The sequence below is a fragment of the Notechis scutatus genome, chromosome 5 (genome assembly GCF_049901735.1).
Source record: "Notechis scutatus isolate UNSWTSFEM ecotype Mainland chromosome 5, rNotScu1.2, whole genome shotgun sequence".
Taxonomy (NCBI): Eukaryota; Metazoa; Chordata; class Lepidosauria; order Squamata; family Elapidae; genus Notechis; species Notechis scutatus.
In genome coordinates this window covers 26,193,945-26,216,472 of record NC_142013.1, presented here as the reverse complement: position 1 = coordinate 26,216,472, position 22,528 = coordinate 26,193,945, and the positions used below count along the sequence as shown (strand labels likewise).

At 37.1% G+C, this 22,528-nt stretch overlaps 1 protein-coding gene across 6 annotated transcripts in view; it reads left to right on the top strand.

The window, feature by feature from the left end:
- The window catches only part of LOC113421487 (galactosylgalactosylxylosylprotein 3-beta-glucuronosyltransferase 1-like), a 60,620-nt gene that overhangs the window by 25,508 nt on the left and 12,584 nt on the right, over positions 1-22,528 (top strand). For 3 of the 6 annotated variants that reach the window (XM_087966384.1, XM_087966381.1, XM_087966382.1), the window contains 6 exons: positions 1,683-1,927; positions 13,111-13,316; positions 14,624-14,772; positions 17,787-18,322; positions 19,093-19,389; positions 20,808-20,911. In XM_087966384.1, the coding sequence (XP_087822510.1) occupies positions 14,661-14,772; positions 17,787-18,322; positions 19,093-19,389; positions 20,808-20,894 (1,032 nt within the window). In that variant the 5' untranslated portion in view covers positions 1,683-1,927; positions 13,111-13,316; positions 14,624-14,660 and the 3' untranslated portion in view covers positions 20,895-20,911. The remainder of the gene's footprint in view (positions 1-1,682; positions 1,928-13,110; positions 13,317-14,623; positions 14,773-17,786; positions 18,323-19,092; positions 19,390-20,807; positions 20,912-22,528) is intronic. The other 3 variants (XM_087966385.1, XM_087966383.1, XM_087966386.1) reach the window with 2 other exon arrangements.

Here is a 22,528-nt window from a genome sequence, read left to right as displayed (position 1 = left end):
CACAAAGCTTTCACATAAATTCATGCAGTTGTACGAAGAAGTAGAAAAGTTTGCCAGTCTTAGTCAGGTTCCTGCCACATGCTATCAGTAAAGGTAATATTTTGGTACATTTTGAATCAAAGCACAACCAGTTTCACCCCAAGCACATCAATGCCACTCTGTACAAACTTGGATCAAAGAATACTTTATAAGCCAATATATTATTGCATTCATCTTTCCAACATAGAAATACACGCACACACAAACTCAGAATACAAAATATAAAAACTATTGAAGTGGAATATTTCCCAGAAAGCTCACCATTTATGTGAAACATTAAACTGTACTTTTTAGGGACTTTGAAACTTTAATGGTTTTCTCCAATTTTGATTTTATTGATGGGAACTTATAGTTCAGAAACAGTAATTTATTCAAAACTGACTAAATCCATTGTGCAAATGTTCAATCAATTCTGAAGTATTGCAATTTCTGCATAAAATATTGGTATGTTTTATATCTTCACATCTTATGTAATCTGATGTGGAATAGTAGGAACTGGCAATATGAAGCAGTCTAACAAATTGCTGTTATAATGGTGAAAAAACTCAAAACATTCTGACTGTTTTTAATTCCCCAGACATAACATTTTTCTGTGCCCTATCAGTAACATAGATTCTTGCTGCCTCTAGTTCTCAAACTCTCTCTATTCCTTGAAATAAAACCAAAAGTATGCCCAGGATTTTCCTTCATTTATGCAGTTTTAAAACTCATGTATGTCATTTTCTTCAGTCGGAATTACTAATAATTCCACATGCTGGAATGTCAGTGAAGGACAGCTAAAGGGTTTTTGGGAAGGGCAGGGGAGGGAAATCCCTGGACTGGATCTAATCAAATAAAAACCATGCCTGATTGGATAAAATCAGTACATGTGCTATGTATTTCTTAACGTTGTAATAATATGTATGTATTCTTTATCTGTTGGGTCGTAATTTAATTTGACATTTTATTATAAAAGAATGTTTTAGTTAAATTATCATTGGTAATGTGCAAGATTCAAAGATTTACCTTAATTATGAGCTAAGTGTGTCAAGTCTCATATAGATACACCTTGCTGCTACTCTAGCTTTCCCATCTTTCAGTTCGGCCAAAGGAAGGCCATCACAAGGAATACCCTACCATAGGGCATGACTGAAAGAAGGACACTTGTGGGGACTTAGAGGCATGCAATGGAAAGCAACATCAATAGCATCTTGCTCTATGTCCCAGCAAGTCACCTCACAAACACAGCTAATTAAAATGAAAACACCCAGAGAATAAAATATAAAAATATTTTCTCCACACGGGGAAGAAACGTTGGTAGAAACCAGTGGGCAGATTTCAACAAAATGTTAGTATTTACACCAGGGTGTCCAACCTTGGCAACTTTAAGACTTGTGGACTTCAACTCCCATAATTCCTCAGCCAGCTTTGCTGGCTGAGGAATTCTGGGAGTTGAAGTCCACAAGTCTTAAAGTTGCCAAGGTTGGACACCCCTGATTTACACCTATCTCTTTCAGATAATTTCAGATAATTTCAGATAATCTGATTATACTTTTTCCCCTCAAAAGATCAGAGGACGTACTTGATGGTTCTCTTAATCAGCTTGTGAATTTTTTTTAAAAAAAAATACATGTTTGAATTTATTCTAATATACTCTCCTCCAGCTATTCCAGGTGCTCTATTGCTGTAAGAGTAATTTGAACTGTTTCAAGTTTGTCAGCTGATGGAAGCCTCTGTATGAAGCTAAGCAAGATTGGGCTTGATTAATACTTTAATGGAGAGCTTCAGGATCAGCAGACCATACTAAGAGGTCAAAAAGATGTCCAGAAGAAGACAATAGGAAACCACTTCTATGATGCTGCCAATAAAACTGATGTTTTCCATACAATTTGACTTGAAGGAGACTTAGGTAAGTTGTGAAAAAGATGGCTTACAAGAGTTTTTTGCTTTGTCTTTGTCTGCTTTGCTTCTGTTTTGTTGCATTTGTAATGTAAGTATAATTCAAATATCCTGTGGAGTGGTCTTTCCAGTAGGACTATTTTTTACATTCAATGAAAAATTGATAAGGTATTATTGTATAACTGTCATGATAGGGAACAGAAGAAACCTAGATTCAGTGCTTCAGTACAATAGGATACAAACTTTGAATACTTTGAAGACATATAGATTTGGTCTGTAGGTGCTAAAATTATTCTTGGATAAATTTGCTATTCAAGTCCACTTGATCTGAAAAAGGATGTTATCCATCTTACTGTTCCACTAAAATGAAACTATTTTTTGTTACTCTGAAATTTTAATGTAGACTCTTTTCCAGAAGCCCTTTCTTCCACAACATAATACACCAGGTGATGAAGCTTGAAGTTGTTACCTTATATGTACTGTCAAGACCACACAGGCATACCATGCGCAGGTGTCACAGTTGGAGGTGCTGTTGGGCTGCTATATCTCAAAAAGCTTTGTAATTTAGTACCTATGCAGAACCAACTTGTTTTAGAGGAAGAATCTGAAAGGGTTATGCAGAAAGTTCCATCACATGTTGTTCCTTGCACATAATATAAAAGTTTTGTTCAGACATGGATTGAAATATGAGCACTAGTCAAACGTATTTTGAAATAGGAGGATCAGGAAAGATATAAGAAGGCAAATCAGACATAAGGAACTAAAAGTGTAAGATGTTGTTTTGTATTAGAAATGAATTTCTGTTTTGTATTGTGCTCTGTTATAATAAAAGACAATTGTATCTTCTATAAACACAGATTCAGAGTGAAAGATTCCCAAATGACTATCGTAGTCCTTTTCATATCATGACTCAAGACATGATATGGAGAAAAATCTGGATTATTGTGGGTGATTCATCACAACTATGATTCCCCAGCCTGATCTGGATTGTGTTTAGATATCTTGCAAAGCTTGTTTACTTTAAAAAGGTTTTGAAATTGTGTGTGTGCGTGTGTGCGTGTGTGTGAAGTTTGGAAGATATTGAGTTTAGTTCAGAACAACTAGACTTAACAGCTGCATTACTGATGCTTTTAAAACGTATTGTGCTTAATTTTTAAAATTTTTAATCTAGGCTACCATTCAGTTCTGTGGAAGTTGAAATAACTAAGTAGGATTAGGATGATAAATGAAGACTAATCACTGGCGTTGTTCTAACTCCAAGCAAATTGTGACAATTTCCCTCCTAGCTCCACTTTCTCTTCCTTAAAATATGTAGCTTTCATTTTTCCCATGCTGTAAAGCAGAACACTGTCACAGTACTGCTCGTGCAGATTAGATGTGTAGACATGCTGTAGATGTGTAGACATGATGCTCCCACAGTCAGAAACCAGTGTGCTAAATTAATAGTCACAGGTGTGCTTTTTAGGCAGACAGAAAGCTGCTTCAAGAGCTACTATCCCTGCTAACCATCATATTACAATAGGATAAAAATTGAGCTGTGACAAAACTCCTACCAAGTAGTTTCTGATTCAATGCTCTAATAATAATATATGCTTTATGACCAACAGCAGTATGAGACTGCTAATTCAGATGGTATCCCTCAACATCCAGCCACCCAACTCATAAGCCAAATGCAAAATTTTGATTTATGTGGTCTACTCATGAGAAGCAGCTATTCAGAGTACATGAGCTATCTCACAATATTTCCTTTCTCTGGAGAGATGTTGCTGGCCAGGTTTTGGCATCCAGCTGCTGATCTTCACCATAAACATTATCCCACTTTGGCAGGGATGTCTAGTTTGCCATGGCACCCACTGGAGGTTTTCACAATATGTTCATCCTATTTTAATAAATCTCATGCAGCAGATTTGATTCACCCTGTTAATGGTGGATCATCTTCTCCTTGCATAACTGATGATAGTGTCATATATATTGCTTCCCATTGCAGTTTCTTGTCAGAAAAAAATGTTTTGTGGATTTTTATGTCAATTTGTATGTTCTGGTCTATTGCCTTTCTGAGAATAATACTTAAATATTAATTGCTATGTTCCATGTGGGCATCCAGTCTAATCAAGAATTCAGAATGTTTGAATATATTCAGGTACTTGGATTTAATTTATGTATTATGATCTCAGTACCAGCATGAATACAGTTTCTGTAATACGATTCAGAAATGTTGAACTGGGCTTGCCAATTAAACTGCAAAACTTCAACTTACACAATTTGAATTAATTAATTGATTAATATAATTTTGTATCATGCTACCATCCTCTTTGAAAGGTGCTATTACTACAAATTACCTGCTGTCATTCTCAAAACTCCATTTTCAGCTGGACCTGTTAACCAAGCTTACTCCCACTTATTCCACCCAAAATTTTAAGATGCCATCTTGAAATTGCAAGGAAATTATGTAAATACTTATTTTAACTTGCTATTCTGTGGTAAATAATATCTGATATAAATGATACCATAATGTTAATAGGGAATTTGATTTATGTGATGGTCTCTAGCTGAGCAATTTTATAAAGGGACAAGCAAATTCATTTTTTTTAAAAATGCATCACTGATCAAATAGAATCTCCATGATAATTTTTCTGAACTTCGTGGCAGTCTTTGTTACCATTGATCAAAGAATCTTTTGAATCAATGATTTAATTATAAAACACTTTAAAATGTTTTTTCCCCTGGTAGGGTTATTTTGTTTTATTTTGTTCCTTCAGCTTCCTTATAGTGCCACAAGCTTCTTTCTAATTCCTTAAACAATTGGAAATAGAATCTCCTAATGGTCTACACTAAAGTGCCAACAGAATGAAAAACATATATAGCTGAACTATTAATTAGAAAATCACTTTGGAACTGCTGAACAATATCTGGATGTTGTTTTGAGATGAGCCACACTAAAGATCAATCCAAGAAAGACAGAGATAATTATGATGGCCATTGCCTTTTGTATATGAGTCTGATTATCAATAATATTGTTTCACTTCTAAAGAACCAACTTCAAAGCTTCAGGATAGTTGTGGACTTAGAAATATCTGTGAAAGCACAAATGATGACAGTGGTGAGTCATGCATTTTAGCAGGTTAAACTGATACGATATGGTCACACTCAGGTTAGATTGTAATGCGTATAACACTAGATTCTCTTTGAAGGATTTGGAAGTGTCACCTGGTGCAAAATGTACTACCTATGTAGAGAAAGGTTAAACAATATACAGACCATATGAATTTCCAATGATCTTATGTATGTCTCCAGGAAATACTCTTTAGAGTTCTCTTTTTAATATAATTTCCTGAGAACTTGAAAAATAACCAGTCATCAGAGGAAGATTAAACCAAGAGATGGTTTCACTCAGTATAAAAAGAGGTTTCCATAACTGAATGAAAGTTTTTGCCCAAGTATAAGTAAAATGACTTTTGTAACTGTATGAAGCTGCATTGTCAGTAAAAAGCCATTCTTCTTCAATAGCTCCTTCAGTAGTTTTATAAAACACAATTCAGGGATTAAACAAAGTATTAAAGGGGCTCTAACAGCAAGTTTCAGAGATAAGCAATTGATTTAAATGTTACACAAATATGAAAATGGCACTTGGGCTGGGCTCTGTGTCTCTCCACATTCACACAGGATGTTGTTATCCACTAAAAGCCTCCACTTGAGTATGTTGGTCTTTAGGCACTCCAACCCTCAATCTTTAAAATAGTATAAGGGAAGTTGGATCCTTTAGATCCTTTAGCCATATTTTATTTTAATGTTATTTCTTGCTCAATGGTCTCCTTCCTCTATCTTTTAATAAAGCTTTTCCTAGGTCTGAGTCGGTGGGCTTGGGGCATATGGCCATTCAGAGGATATCAGGGATCATTCTCTTGCTAAGTTATTTTGGCATCTGCTGCTACTTCTCTCCTGATCTTAAGTGGGGCAATGCCAGTGAGGGAATATATTTTTTCAATTGTTGTAGATTTGAGACATCCTGTCACTAAGTATACTGCTTCATTGATGGCAATGTCAACTTGTTTTGTGTGTGAAGATGCGCTCTGCATTGGGGCAGCATACTCTACTGCAGAGATGCTCAAGGCCAAAGCTGATGTGCACAACATAGATGGTTGAGCTCCCCATGCATAGTTTATGAGTTTCCTGATGATATTGCTCCTCAAGCTGACTTTAGCCTTAGTGTTCAGGCAAAAAAACAGCCTCCTATTGAGTATTTTCAGATACTCAGTATTGGACAGTGCTGTAATTGGTTCCCTTGCCACATAATAACCAACTCTTCCCTTGCATCTTGATTTTGGAGGTGTAAAGCACACATATGGGTCTTGTCTGGGTTGAACTTTAAATTGTTGATGGTATAGTATCATCCTAACTCTTCAAGTGCTACCATAGATGTTCCAGCTACCTCATCAAAAGTTTATCCTTGTTGGCCACTGTTATATCATTCATATGGATGAATAGATTTGTGTTGTCAGGGACTGGTTTATTTTTGTATATATTTTGTACAATGTCAGAGATAATACACTTTTTTTGGCAGCTCATTCTTCTGAATCCTCCATCTACTGTTCTTACTGTATAATAGCACATAGAATCTCCAGTGCTGGTGGAAGCTGCCAATGACTCTGGTTAGCTTATTATCTCTGGTCATGTTATTTAATTTACATAGCAATATCATATGGTTTAGAGTGTCATATGCTGCAGTGGAGTTGATGAAAGTTATTCCAGTAATTGGTTTTCTTTTGAAACCATCCTCAGTATATTATGTAAGATTAAGATTTAACTACCACATGACCTCCCTGGAGACCTGCTTGCTCCCTTATAATCTTTTCATCAATAAATGTTTGAAATACAATTCTATTGTATGATATTTTTAAATATATAATATTTAAAAATATAATATTTTTAACCTTTCTCTTACACAAGCCATTGTTCCATTTTGTCTCAAAACTTCCATTATTATTCCAGTTCCCAAAAAGTCCTCTCCTGATACTTTAAATGACTATAGACCAGTAGCTGTCACACCCATAATTATGAAGTGTTTTGAAAGACTGGTCTTAAAATCTATACAGGATTGCCTCCCATCAAACCTTGACCCATACCAGTTTGCCTATCGGAATAACAGATCCACAGAGGATGCTACTGCCATGGCTCTCTACATTGCACTGGACCATCTGGAGCATAGTGGGAGCTATGCAAGGATGCTTTTCATTGATTACAGCTCAGCTTTTAATACCATCATTCCAGATATACTGATTAAGAAGTTGCTAGAAATGGGCCTCTCCTCTCACATCTGCTGTTGGATAAGGGACTTTCTTACTAACAGACCCCAAACTGTTAGGATTGGCAGCTATTTTTCCTCCACTCTTGCTCTCAGCACTGGCTCTCCACAGGGTTGTGTGCTGAGCCCCCTTTTGTATTCACTCTACACCTACGACTGCACTCCCTCTTGTCCCACTAACTCTATAATAAAATTTGCAGACGACACCACGTTGGTGGGACTCGTATCAGGAGAAGACGAGATGGCCTATAGGCCAGAGGTTCTCAGACTGGTCTTGTGGTGCAAGAGTCATAACCTCACCCTGAACATCAAAAAGACCAAAGAATTTATTATAGACTTCAGAAGATGCAAAGCAGAGCCTCTCCCACGATATATCAATGGAGACAGTGTGGAAAGAGTTCATAGTTTTAAATTTCTAGGAACTCATATTTCTGACAACCTTACTTGGTCAGTACACACTATGGCCACTGCAAAGAAGGCCCAACAGCACCTGCACTTTATGAGGCTGCTGAAAAAGAGTGGTCTGGGTGAGAAGTTGCTGGTTACTTTTTACTTTTTAGTAGTAGTAAGTATTTAACATACAAAACAATCATTTTTTTTAATTATCTGAGTGTTTGAAACAGGTAGGCATTCTTCTAAGGTAGAAACAGATACTGCTGAACATTTTAAATCAATGTTTGTTACACATCATGGAAGATTCCAGTGTTTCTGAGGAAAATTTGAGGGAAGGGCAAGCAACTGCAAGGTCCTACCAATTTCAGGGAACAGAATGAATGATTCTGGAAGGCCACAGATACCAGAGTTGACATGAATTATGCATCCCTTGTTTAAAGAGAGGTCAGCATCATCAATAATGGACCAAGGACTTCTTGCCATCCATTTGTATCTTCCCATGCCAGCAGCAATTCATGAAATCTGCATGGATTTCCTCAATATTTTTCAGAACTGAACAAAGAAGCTGTAGAAAATGCTACCAGGCCAATATGCAGCAAATTTCAGTGCATATTTACTAGGCTCTGGATAAATTTAAGGATTAATTTGCAGACATGATTAGAAGACCTAATTAAGGTAGAACAACCAGACTTAGAATTGACAGTGAAGAAACTGAAGTGATGGATAGTGAATGGATTTTAGGATCAACGATCAACAGTAAAGGGACAAGCAGTCAAGAAATACCTTGGAAAAGATATTCAGATGTTGCGGTGTTTCTGTACCTACAAAGATCAGAATCATGCAAGCTATGGTATTGCCTATGATACGTATGGAAGCCAAAGTTTAACTTTAAAGAAACAGGGCAGGGAGAGTATTGATCTCTTTGAACTTTGTTATGGAGAAGACTCCTGAGAATACTGTGAATAGGCATGAAAACAAACCAGTGGGTCATTAAACAAATCAACCCAGAGTTCTTACCTAAAGCACAGATGACCAGGCTCAAATTATCCTACTTTGGGCACATTATGCAAAGACCCAGCTCTCTGCAAAAGGCTTAAAGCTGGGAAAGGTGTCAGGAAAGAGAAGAAAAGGACAACCAACAGCAAGACTTGGTTACAGTGATGAGTGCACAACTACGAGACCTGAAAGGTCAAGTTAGGGATAGATTGTTGTGGAGAAAATCGATGTGGTTGTTAAAAGAAGAAAAAAATGACTTCATTAACAAATTCAAATCAGGTATATTAATACTAATTTTTATATTAGTATGAAAAAAGTAAAGGAAGAGTAGTATATTAGCCCCAGCTCAGTCAAAATATAGCAGCTGTAATAGGAAAAAGGGTGCTGGGATACCAATGTCCCTAAAAAAAATTAACATGTCTCATGACCATAGAATTTAGATTTTGCAATCTTACATTGTTCTAACATTTCAAGCCACTGCCTACTTGACTATAAAAAAAATAGTATTTCAGATTTTCTTTTATAAACCAAACAACTCACCACAGCTAACTCACCACAGACAGCTCGCCACAGGATAATTTAACATTTAACATTTAAATTTAAATGTAAATTATTTAATTAAATTTAATTATATAAAATAAGTTAAAAAATATTTTAATTTTTGTCATTCACATTTCATTCTGTCCTTCCTCTAGCATCCTTTCTTTAATGATTCCATTCCACCATTTTCTTAATATTAGGATAACTCTTGTCCCGCAATGAGTTGGCCATGACAAGTTGTCCTGCAGTAAGTTGGCCTTGGTGAGTTGGTCATGAAAAATTATCCTAGATCAATACATGGACAGTCCTCAACTTACGACCACAATTGAACCCAAATTTTCGGTTACTAAGTGAGACATGTGTTAAGTGAATTTTGCTCCATTTCTTGCCACATTTGTTAAGTGAATCACTTCAGTTGTTAAGTTAATAGCAATTGTTATATGAGTCTGGCTTCCCTATTGACTTCGCTTGTCAGAAGGTCACAAAAGGTGATCACATGATCCCAGGGCACTACAACTGTCATAAATATGAGTCAGTTGCAAAACATCTGAAATTTGATCACATGACCGTGGAAATGCCTCAATGGTCATAAATATGAAAAATGGTTTTAAGTCACTTTTTTCAGTGTCACTGTAACTTAGAACAACCACTAAAGTAACTGTTATAAGTTGAAGACTACCTGTATAAAACTATAGGACAACTATTACTTACCCTTCTGGAAAAAAAATATATACATCATGGTCATTGCTGACAAACAGTACTATGGCAAAAGTATGTTGGTAAAACTAAACAGTGAATGAAACCGTTAAAAATTTTTTTTACTAAACATCTAGCAGATTTCTCATTTTTTTATGAGCATAACAAAATGTCATGACGTTTTTATGAAAGGCATTCATTCTCTCATTCTCTTCTTGCACTTTAAGTCTGAGTTACCCTTTAAGAAACAAACATTTTAAAATGTGAGCTTTCAGTGAACTGTAGTGCGGTAGGCACTATTTTGGAGTTCCTGCTAAAAATGACATTGAGGGAAATGATCACATATTTTTATCACACACAAATATGTAGCTTTGGATCAACAAATCATCAACTCAAATCTTTATTATGGCATGTTATGTTATCACTTGCCTCTCTCTCCGGATGCTTGTGCCAATACTTAGCTGTTTGTGATGGACTTGATAAACTGACCCCTATAAAATCATATGGGGCAGCATTTCACACACTGCAGTTTCATCTCGTGCATTTTAAACATACAGTACACAGTTTAAATTCAGTTTGTATTCCACTGGACTTTAAACTTGGATGGTCACATCAACCAAATTTCTGAAACATTTTTCAATATTTTTCCTTACTTTAATCCTTTCTTATATGTCTGTTATTAGTAAACACACTATCCCCATGGATACATATTACCTGAATACATTTTTTTGAAGGAGGCTTGGAGTTAAAATCAGGTTTCTGTTCTAAGGTTGAAATTCAAACCTTTAATTATTGATCCTGCCATAGAAAGTCTGTGTAAAATGTAATGGAGGATCAATGACTGAAATTAAGTAAGGACATGTTTTAATCAGAAATTGGCTCGAGAAGCTCGTATACAACATATTGAAGGCATCCATCATGTGCTGGTGTTATTAAAGGTTCCTAGCCATGAAACAACTATTTATTTTTGGAAGATTTTTAAGGGGGGAAAAAGGAAAGGAAAAAGAATATTCAAAAAAAGAGCAAAGTGCTGAAAAGTTTCTAGTTCTGTATTTCCAAATCTCATCTATCATTTAGAATCCATGCCATCTCTTAATCCCTGGGACCATTTAAATTCCACAGTTACATTGATTATTGACTATTCATCTCCTATGATTGTATAGAATTATATTCACTGTTTTTCCATACTACTAAAAAATCCCCACTAACCTTCCTATTATGGCAAAAAAATCAGCTGAAAAAATTATTTAAATCAGCTGAAAAAGATTGGCATTAAAGCATAATATAAAAAGTTAGAAATGCAATTAAACTTTGGTCTGTGACCTTAATAAAAATTGACTGGGGAGGTGGGGATTAAACTTAGCACACACACCAAAAAAAAAACCAAAATCTAACTATTAAAAATCTGACAAAGAATCTTTATAGATTTCCTGACTGTATTGAGATTGGGGACTGTATTTGCTGCCAAAGGAGTTGCATTCTTTCTTCCACATATTAAATAGAGGGACTTGTGACACAAGGGAAATCTTTGAACAAGTATGCATCTGCAGATTTTAACACTGTACAGCTTTCAGTTGGGACAGGCAGTCAATTACTTACTGAGAACCCAAGGTTGGATGTCAAGGTATTTGCTAGGAAATAGAAACAAAAGCAAGCAGCAACTTGGCACTTTGTACCTACTGTCAAAGAAAACGAGGAAACAAACTGAAATCTTGCCAATTTCAGTCCTATGCCGATTTGTTCCCTATGGCTGTGACTGGGCTACTGCACATCCTGGAACAGTTCCCAAAAAATACAAGAGGTCAACACGACACAATTCTAGCCGCGTTCTTTCCTGCCACCAGAACAGGGTTAACAAATTCACATCATCACGGCAGTGTCACATGATGTATCGGGACTTTTCCCCTTCGCTAGACTGGGTGTGGGCATGGCCAGCGCATGATGCATCCAGCCTCTGGGCCAGGAGTTTGACAGCTCTGCACTAGAACAACAAAACCATGCTTATACCTACTACAAAAAATAGATGCCAAAAGGCCAGTATGCTATCCTTGTGGCTTTACATATTATTGGTTCTTAATAATAAAACAAGTAAGGGTGTCTTTGCAGTTGGATGGGTTCCCTACCGAGGTTCTTACTCAGAAATAACTATTTCAGGAACAGCAACAATTTAAGAAAGAGGCATCAAATGAATTTTGTTCTGTTTTGTGTTTTGCACTGATGTCTCATGGTGCTGTCAGTTAATTTAACACAATGTTTCTCAAATTGGGTAAATTTAAGAAATGTGGACTTCAACTCCCAGAAGTCCCTAACAAGCAGGGGGAAACTTACTAGCAGAAGGAAATTGTGTTTAATTCAAAATGAACGCATGCAGCATTAAGGCACCAAAACTCCATTTTATTCTTATAGCCTTGATTTAAGGAGTTTAAAATGTGAAGTAGAATGTGCTCATAACAGTATGAAATGGTTTGCTATGAGAAGTCTGTAACTAAAAATATTACTTTGCTCTGATGGAAATACTGTGTTATTTCTGATTTTTAAAAAAGCTTAAAGATATACTCATTCTCTATATGTGAAGAATATTAAATTGACATAATGGGAAGTATGCTCACTATTGCTTTGGGTAATCAAGATTTGTTTTTGGGTTTAAGAAATAAGCTTTCTTAAGTGAGATTTAACTCTTTTGTGTGTCTTTTTGCTATCTTTTTTCCCCTTTCTGGTTTAGTGTGTGCATGTGTGCATGTGTATACAGCTAAGATCTTTTTTCCTGTGTTTCCATTTTAAAAGAATAACATTGCATTATGATCAGGGCTAGCAAATCAGTTTTTGTGTGTTTATTTCTATTTTAGTCTATAATATCAAGACTGTTAAGTATTAATTAGTAGTGGGTGAAATACGACACAAGGGGAATGTTAGCTTGAGCTTCATGACTGAAGTAATGGGCAATAGGTTCTAAGATTAACTAGCTGCCCTACAGAATTTAGAAACCTCCGTAATATCACATATTTTCCTTTCTTTTACTTAAGATAGTATAGACTTAATTGTTATATAGACTTTTGTGTCTATGAAGCAGACCGCCAGGAAGAAATGGAGAGAAGTCAGCTGTAATAGTTTTGCACTTTATGTAGGATGTCTATAATATCATATTTCTTCTAGCATGAACAAAATGTTATTCTGTAGCTCATAAGAACTATGATTACAGCCAGATGTGCTATTCCTTTGAAGGCAGTTGAATTTATACAGAGGATTATACTCTGTGTCTCTTCCAGAGGTACAGCTTCTACTTGACAGGAATGTGGAAGGCAGGCTGCAAAGAAGTTGCTAAATATACATACTTAGCACTCGAAGAAATTCTCAGGGAACCTCAAATCCCAGCTGATTCCAAGAAAGCCAAGGGACTAGGGATCTGCCAGCCTCTTCCTGTTTCTCAGAGCAATTTGTGTCAAGGCATGCCCTCTGCTGCGACGGATTGCTGGTGAGTGTCATTTGCAACAGTGCAATGCAGATTAAGTGCTCGGGTTCTGAATCACATATTTTGCACATGGATTATGGTTGAATAGAATTAGTAATCTCTTCATCTCCATGTATTTTTCCACTTCTAGTATCATCTGTCCAACCGGACGAACTTCCCCCTCTGCCCCAACACATAAAACTTTTTGTTTGTGTAGCCTTTTGTAGTGGTATCCACAAAATCAGACAGTTTCATCAAAAACGTATGGGCATGAATACACAATGTATTTACGAAAGGGACAGCACTTGCATCACAATGTCACAATGTTCATTTTATCATTTTCCTTTCTTGCCCTCTCTTCATGTCCATACTTTCGAAATTGAGAAAACACTGCATAATGGAGGCCAATCCCTGAATCATTACAGTGCAGTGTCTCTGTTTAAACAAAAACAAAAACCAGTAGAGTGGTGGATAACAACATGTTACTACTATTAATGCTACAGGCTCAAATCAAGTCACTGATTTTGTGAGGGAGATGGGAATGTAGGTTTTAGAGTGGTATGTGGAATAAATTACTTTGGTTGAATAGTGACCCTTACTTTTGACATCCGATTACTTTTGACATGTTTTGATCCATCAACCCCAAATATCTCAATCCCAGGCATTATTACTATGATACAAAGTGTACGTGCACAGAGAAGAGATTGTTAGAGAAGCATTAATGTACTGTATACTACAAGAAATGATGGAAAGAACTAAAACTTTTCATCCTCTCTTATTTTTCCTACCTTCCATTGCTTTTGTATGTTTTCTCCCTGCCATTTCCTTTCTGATCTTGGAGCAAGGTTGAAAAGATTATTTGAGACAATGGTTGTTGCTCATAAAACAAGTGTGTTCATTTGCTCGTTACTGCTGCATTACTTTTAAGCTATACACACAGTATACATGCATATTACAGCTAGACTTTTTAACCCATGGCTTCTGTATATATCAAGCTAAACCAAAAATAATTCAACCATATTTTGGTTTAATCTTATATTTGTACCATGCAAAAGCTGAATGCCACTTTCGCATAGTTAGAATTCTAAACATAATTTAGGATTCTGTTTATTTCTTTTCCTTTTTTACATTATTGTATTTTTACTATTTTAATTAATTCAAAAGAAAAAAACTACCATGTTAGATCACAAAGTAAAATCAATTGCTTTGAAAACTGGCACCATATTTGCAAATTCTGTGTTAGAACCTATTGACCCAACCCAGTGAAAACTGTTTCATTTTGTATGTTTTGTAGTTATCTCACTTTTAAAAACCATATTTTGCTCTGGAAGGTAGGGAAATGCCCAATCAGTGGAAGTTCTCTGCAGCATGCTGAGGAGACGTAACCTTCTCACCACACTTCTGATTGCTTTGCCATGGGGTCTTCTCCTAACTTTGTGGCATCAGTATCCAACAACCCGCTATCTGAGCCTTCTAAGAAGTAAGTATATAAATCCTGGCTTACAAAAGGTTTTGTAACTTTCTTTCACAACAAATCTTTTGCCAAAAAAATGTATTCAATTACATAAAAATCAGAATATTTTAAAAATAGTGTTTATATAATTCTCTGCAGCTTAAGACTTCATTAAATCAGGTACAAGGTGTGGGTGATTTGTGCTGGAGATATGAATTCAGGAACTCTTGGTCAATAATATGCTCTTGAACAAAACCAAAGGGTTGAAAGAATACTGAGTAATTAAGTAGTAGAATATAAAAAAATCCCATTTTTAAAAAATATCCACAAGTTTATCTAGGATGTAGAGATAGCCCAGCTATAAGTAAGTGTTAACGGACATTCATAGTATTTGTATAAAAAGGTAGATTTATTAAGAGGAAAGAAAAAAAATACATTCTTTTATCTAAATTACATCTTGAAGACAGGGAAAGTTGTGATAAAGTCTGAAGCACCAAAGAGAAGATAATTTCTTATCTCTTAACAGCAAAGATTCTTGACAAACAGCATAGATTTTTTTTCCTCACATATTTCTTGCCCTTTGCTCTTGTAAAATAGACTGATAAGATCCTGGTTGTTTATGTTACTCTTTTTGTTGTCTGTGAACAGTCCCAGAGCCCCACTTGTTTGAATTTTGTATTGGATTTTTATGAGAATGTATTATAAATAGCCCAGAGTCATTTGGAATTGAATAGTACCTAAATTGTATTAAACAATCAGTTGCAAAGGGATGATGTCATTTTGAACAGTTTGCAATTACCTAATTCTTGGATGGATGGAGGGATGGATGAATGATTGATAGATAGATAGATAGATAGATAGATAGATAGATAGATAGATAGACAGACAGACAGACAGACAGACAGACAGACAGATTGCAAACTGACACACACCATGAACACATAGCCAGGCCTCAAATTCGGAGCCAAACCAAAACCCGGAACATCACATCACAGCCACCCGCTCAGGATATCACATCACGAAACTCAGGAGGTTACACCACAAAACCTCAGGATGTTACAACACAGCCAATGACTCAGGAGATTACAGCGCAATACCCAGGATGTCACAACAATAGAACTCAGAAGGTCATCACACAGCCCATTACCCAGGTCATTACAATACAGGAGGCTGATAGACACACAGCCAATACCTCAGCCTCGCATGTTCTTATGAAAAAGCCAACCAATCTGCAAACATCAATTCCATCAACCAATCAAGAAATAACAACACAGCCAACCAGCCCGCTTACAACAGAGCCAGCACACCAACCTCCCCACCAGTATTTATAGAGACAGCAGCTCCGATCACACTTTGCTCACACAAGCACGAAGCCAAAAGCACCAGCCTGAAGATGGTGAGTGGGACCTCGTCGAAACGTCACCAAGATACTCTCAATCTTACATGGGAAAAGACCCGAACATGCCAAGACCTGCATAGACAGATGATAGATAGATAGATAGATAGATAGATAGATAGATAGATAGATAGATAGATAGATAGATAGATAGATAGATAGATAGATAGATAGATAGATAGGCAGGCAGGCAGGCAGGCAGGCAGGCAGGCAGGCAGGCAGGCAGGCAGGCAGAAACAGACAGACAAACTTTCCTGGTTCTCAGACTCGAGAATTTCCTACCTGTCTTTGCTCTAAGTACTATCTAAACCAGTGATGGCTAACCTTTTCTACGTTGCGTGCCAAAAGTGTGAGTGCATGCAATGTATGCACTGCTCCCCTGCACATGCTCAGACAACCCCCTGCGTGTGCACTGTGCGCCTCTGTGCATACGCGCACCCCCCACACACACCGCATGCCCCCTCCTTCATGCCGCATGCCTCTGTGCATGCATGCGTGTCTCCCCTGCATGCGTCTCCCCACGCACATACACAGAAGATACCCGACAATCAGCAGGCTGGTGGTGGGGTATGCACATGTGCAGTGGGGCTCTTCTGGGCGACCTCTCACATGCCAGCAGAAATGGCTGTGTGTGCCATAGGTTTGCCATCATGGATCTCGACTAACTTTTCTGAGATCAGTCAAGTTCAGCTAGACATTGTTGCCTACTCAGGTTTAATTCACTATTAATATGCAATATATAGCTAGAGTAAGGCATCTTTTCTTTTTGATCATGTCTACCTCATGTTCATTGATAATTCATTGGCAGTTTATACTAATCAACTTGCTTTCAGTTCCTCAGAGGCTCTTTTGTTCTTTGTTACTAGACTATTATTTACTTTCCCTTCTACAAGCAAGTCCCCATTTAAACAACTGTTCCATTTCTCAGTCATTTGCACAAGCTGAGTTCCATGTAGGTCAGCTGGCTCTTTTGCACATCCACAAACATCTAACCACATGTAGTCCATTTCTAATATATTGTACAGGTTGCAATCCAAGCTGAAATCCAAATATATATTTTTATCTTTAATTTTTCTACAGCAGAAAAATACACAGCCAACCCCAGAGAATAGCTTTTGGTTAGATTCTCTTCCCTTCATTCTATCCAACACAGCGCACAGTGTGGGTGTTTTGCTTTCAAAGGTGAAAGCAGGAAGAATCTTAGGACCTAAGAAGTAACTAAATTACAAAGGTAGCAAGACCACCGACAGCTGGGAAGGGGGACAAAGAATTTATGGGTTGCATAATGGCAACACAAATATGTTATAACTCATTAGTGTTCAGAATAACTTCCTCCCCTCCAGAACAGTCAGTGTGACCTCACAGTGCACCCACTGAAAGAAAATTAAACACTCTCCTGCTTCCATGATTCATAGTTGCAAACTCTTAAGGATATTGTTGTTACAATAAATATTTGGATTTGATGCAAATCCTATTTTTACTTTTGGGGGTGTTCTTTTTTCACTTTAGTTTTTCCTTTATATTTTTTTTAAAGGTGGTCCAAGATATAAAGATCGGGAAATAGAATGCCAGTATTCAATGAGAAACTGATTATATAAATGTTTTAATGGATGGCTTATGCTGTATTATCTTTCTTTTGCCTTAGAGGAAACAGATGAAAATGGCACAGCCAAGTCACTCTTCAATGGGACATCTCTAGTGAGGGAGGATGGGCTTGCATCATGCACTCGGCAGCCAGCGATTGGGACAGCTCCCAAAATAATCCGGAATTATGTGTACTCTAGGCCTCCCCCATGGTCAGACACATTGCCTGCCATATTTGTGATCACACCTACCTACACTCGACCAGTACAGAAGGCTGAGCTGACCCGACTGGCAAATACTTTCCTTCATGTACAGAACCTCCACTGGGTAGTGGTGGAAGACTCTCCTAGAAGAACCAACCTGGTGTCCAATCTACTGGAGAAAACAGGGATTCATTTTACTCACCTAAATATTGAGACTCCTAAGAGTCTGAAATTAGGTTTGTCCTGGATTTCATCTTACACTCCCAGGGGTACATTCCAGAGGAACCTTGGACTGCATTGGCTTAGGGAAAGTTTCAGCACCACACCAGCACCTGAAGGTGTAGTATACTTTGCAGATGATGATAATACCTATAGCCTGGAGCTATTTGAAGAGGTAGGTTATTCAAAGATTTAATGGCTTCACTTTTAACCCATGATTTAGGCAGATTAATGATTATATTCTCTCTCCTTCATTCTTTTGATATACAAAAGAAGGTATGGGTTAAGGAGTCATAGGGAGGTATATCAAGAAGGGATAAAGGTCAGTGGATATGTTCATGCTTTGCATATAAAATATCACAGTTTCAGTCTCTAGTATTTCACATTAAGGTTGGGAACATTTCTCAGTGAAACCCTGACTCGCTATTGCACTAAATGTAAATTAGCCCTTCCCAGACAGGTGTGTCCTGTATTTGTGCTGGACAATTGCCAGAAATTCCAATCAATGTGATATCAGATGAGTGAAGATGAAATAGGTGATCGATTAACTGCCTGTACAACCTACCAGTAATTATAGCTGGAGAGTGAGGGTTGCAATTATAGTTATGGTTCTGAAATATGGATAGGAGTGTTTGGAAACAAATAAGATATTTAAAACCACACCTGATCCTGCATATCTCCTGCATATCTCCTGCATCCATGTTGAAAATGCAGACAAAACTCCTTCAGGAAAAGGCCTTCAGAAGGGCAAGGCACAAAGTAAAGCAGAAAATTTGACATGGAAAAGTAAAAGTAAAAAGAAAATAATAAATGTATGTTAATATGTAACTACTGCAAGGGTACATGTAGAAGAAGTCAGACAACCCAAAGGAGGGGCTCACAGTATATATAAAAAGATTAGAAGGACTCGTATTCATGTATTCTTGTTTTCTTTCTGACAAGCAGATGCGTTACACAAAGAAGGTATCTGTCTGGCCAGTTGCTTTTGTTGGTGGTCTCAGGTATGAATCCCCCAAAGTGAGTCCAGCAGGCAAAGTTGTTGGTTGGAAGACTGTGTTTGATCCTAACCGGCCTTTTGCCATTGACATGGCTGGCTTTGCCATCAGCATAAAACTGATTTTGGAGAAACCACAGGCCAGTTTCAAGTTGGATGGAGTGAAAGGAGGCTACCAAGAAACTAGTTTATTAAAGGATCTGGTGACAATGGATGGACTAGAGCCGAAAGCTGCCAACTGCACAAAGGTCAGCAAAATTCGGGGGAGGGAAATCACAATAATTTCCCCTACCCAGTAGACCATTATTCCCATGTTTATGTTGTCAATTAGATAAATTATAATTACATTTATGTTAATTATATAAGTATAATTATATGCACATACCAGAGGTGGTATCCAGCAGGTTCTGACCAGTTCTGGAGAACCGGTAGCAGAATTTTTGAGTAGTACGGAGAACCGGTAGCGAAAATTTGGAGAACCGGCCAATACCATCTCTGACTGGTCCCACCATCTATTCTCTGCCTCCCAAGTCCAAGCTGATCGGCTGGGTCTTCTTTTGTTGCCCTGCATAGGAGAACGGATTTTGGAAGTAGGTTAGTGGGGTGGAGAGAGAATAGGATTTTGTAGTAATCTTCCCCTGCCATGCCCACCAAGCAACGCCATGCCCACTAAGCCACACCCACCAAGCCATGCCCACAGAACCAGTAGTTAAATAAAATTTGAATCCCACCACTGGCACATACCTAATGTCCAGATCTAGATATATTAAAACATTGCAGCTAGGGTCTTATATAAACAAAAACATATACCTTAATACATGAACATGAAAACAGGTGCAAAAATCCAAATGACTTGGCTGCTATCTAAAGGTCATGTGAGAGCCAGTTTTGGGTATTGGTTAAGGCTGGAAGACCATTGATTCTAGTTCTACTTTAGACATAAAGACAACTGGCTGACCTTGGACCAGGCATTTTTCCACTCGGCCTTAGGAAGTTTTTCAATTTTGAAAAAAGTCTGCCAAGAAAACTACAGGGATTTCTCCAGGCACTTTCTGAGTAAAGAAGACAATTGAATAAAAAGCAGGGGAGAAAGACCATGAAGATTTTTGCAACCCCCACCAGGTTGCCCTTCCATGGAGACATTGGCAGATTTTTTAAAAAAAAGATGGATACAGGTGATCAATTATTGCAGTAGAAATACTGTATTCTAGATTCAGAACAAATATCTTTCTGTACATTTCTAAATTGGCTTTTTTTTTGCAAATGACACACAAGTAGTTAGGAACCAGCTCTCTGCCAGTTTCCACGCTTCTCCTTATCCCCATTTGTGCCTCTCATCCTCTATTTCAACTAGCCATTCTTGCCTATTTTGAATGTACTGTAGGCACGTTCCCCTCCCCGTTTAATTCTAGCATTTGTGGGAATAAATATTTTGTTGTTTTTATAGAATACTGCTGTATCTATAATGAGTCTAAAAATAAACCAGGTAAGTGTGTGATTATGTAAATATACCCTTCCAAGAAGACTTGCAATTTCTTTTGAGTCCTATTCCGAGATTTCATATGCATAAACGTATGTGTACTTATGCACCAGGCAGGTTTCCTGATACCTATTGCATGTTGTATAATTTTAATATCTAATATTTAATATTTAATTTTCTTGATAGGTTTTGGTCTGGCACACAAGGACTGAAAGGCCAACACTAGTTAATGAAGGCAAACGTGGATTCACAGACCTAAGGGTAGAAGTGTAGATAACTTGTTTTTTGCTGTAAGTATAAGATTTTTGCTGTCTCAAGATTTTCCTATTATTTGCAAATAGCTCTTCAATGTAGTGTTCATTTAATATGCATGAGGATGGGCTCTTTGGTAAATGTATGAATGCTTTACTGTCTCAATTTATCAGTCCCGGTCTGCCTGTGATGCAATCTGAAATGTACTTTTGAATCCCACTCTTAAAATAAGAATTCAGGCCCAGGCATGGGGTTCCTTGATTAGGGCACTGTTTTCTGACTGATTGTTTGTTTGGTGCTAATACCTGCTTACCTGGGTCTAAGAGATACTCTGGAGAAGAGTATTATAGCCTTTCTGTTTCCTTCTTAGCTTTTTTATTGCTTCTTTTTAATATTGTGTAAGTAAGGATGTGTCTATTCATTTGTCTGAATGTCAAGCTTCCAGGAATTTCCTTGCAGTTTTGAACTTATCTTGGTCTAAGAGTTACCAAGAGTCCTCAAACTGCAGCAGATATAAATCCAGTAAAAAATAGATTAAGCAGGCAGCTATAATCAATCATTTTTATTTCTTAAAATAATTTAGGGGAGTTATGTGGATGCCGGAGGCTATCTAGAAAATAAAAATTAGCCCCTGCCTTACTTCACTTCATGCATGTTCACATTTTAAATAACTTAATAAATGTAATGTTTTTAAAAATTGCATAATTTGGAGCATGGAGACTGCTAGGCATATAAGAGGACCTCATTTGGAGATCTAGTGTTTTTCTCATCATCAAGTTGTCCACAACATACTTTAAAATACATTGAAGAGTACCAAAATATTTATTTTATTTATTTTTTATTTGTCAGTTGCTTACAAGATAATAGATATAAGTAAAAACATAATTATGAATACATGGATACATATAAGAAATATAAAATATATATATAAAAGTAACAATAGGACAGGGACGGTAGGCACTTTGGTGTGCTTATGCACACTCCCTACAGACCTCTTAGGAAAGGGATGAGGTCAATAGTAGAAAGTCTAAGGTTAAAGTTTTTGGGGTTTGGGGAAGAAACCACAGAGTCAGGTAGACATTCCAGACATTGACCACTCTGTTGCTGAAGTCGTATTTCCTGCAATCAAGTTTGGTGCGATTAACCTTGAGTTTGTATCTATTGTTTGCTCTTGTGTTGTTATGGTTGAAGCTGAAGTATTCATTGACAGGTAGGACATTGCAATGTATGGTTTTATATACTAAGATCGGACTGAAGGCGGTGTAGTTCTAGGTTTTCTAGGTCTAGAATTTCGAGTCTGGTGGCATAAGATATTCTGCAACGAGTAGAGGAGTGGAGAACTCTTCTTGTGAAATATTTCTGGACTTTCTCAACTGTGCTAATATCAGATACGTAATGTGGGTTCCAGACTGATGAACTGTATTCGAGTATTGGTCTAGCAAATGTTTTGTATGCTCTAGTTATTAGTGTAATATTACCAGAGAAAAAGCTACGTAAGATTAGGTTAACAACTCTTAACGCCTTTTTGGCTATGTAGTTACAGTGGGCTCTAGCACTTAGGTCATTTTAGATGAGTACTCCAAGATCCTTGACAGAGTTTGGATCATCAACAAGGTCTTGACTATTCAGCTTGTATTTTATTTTCTGATTTTTTT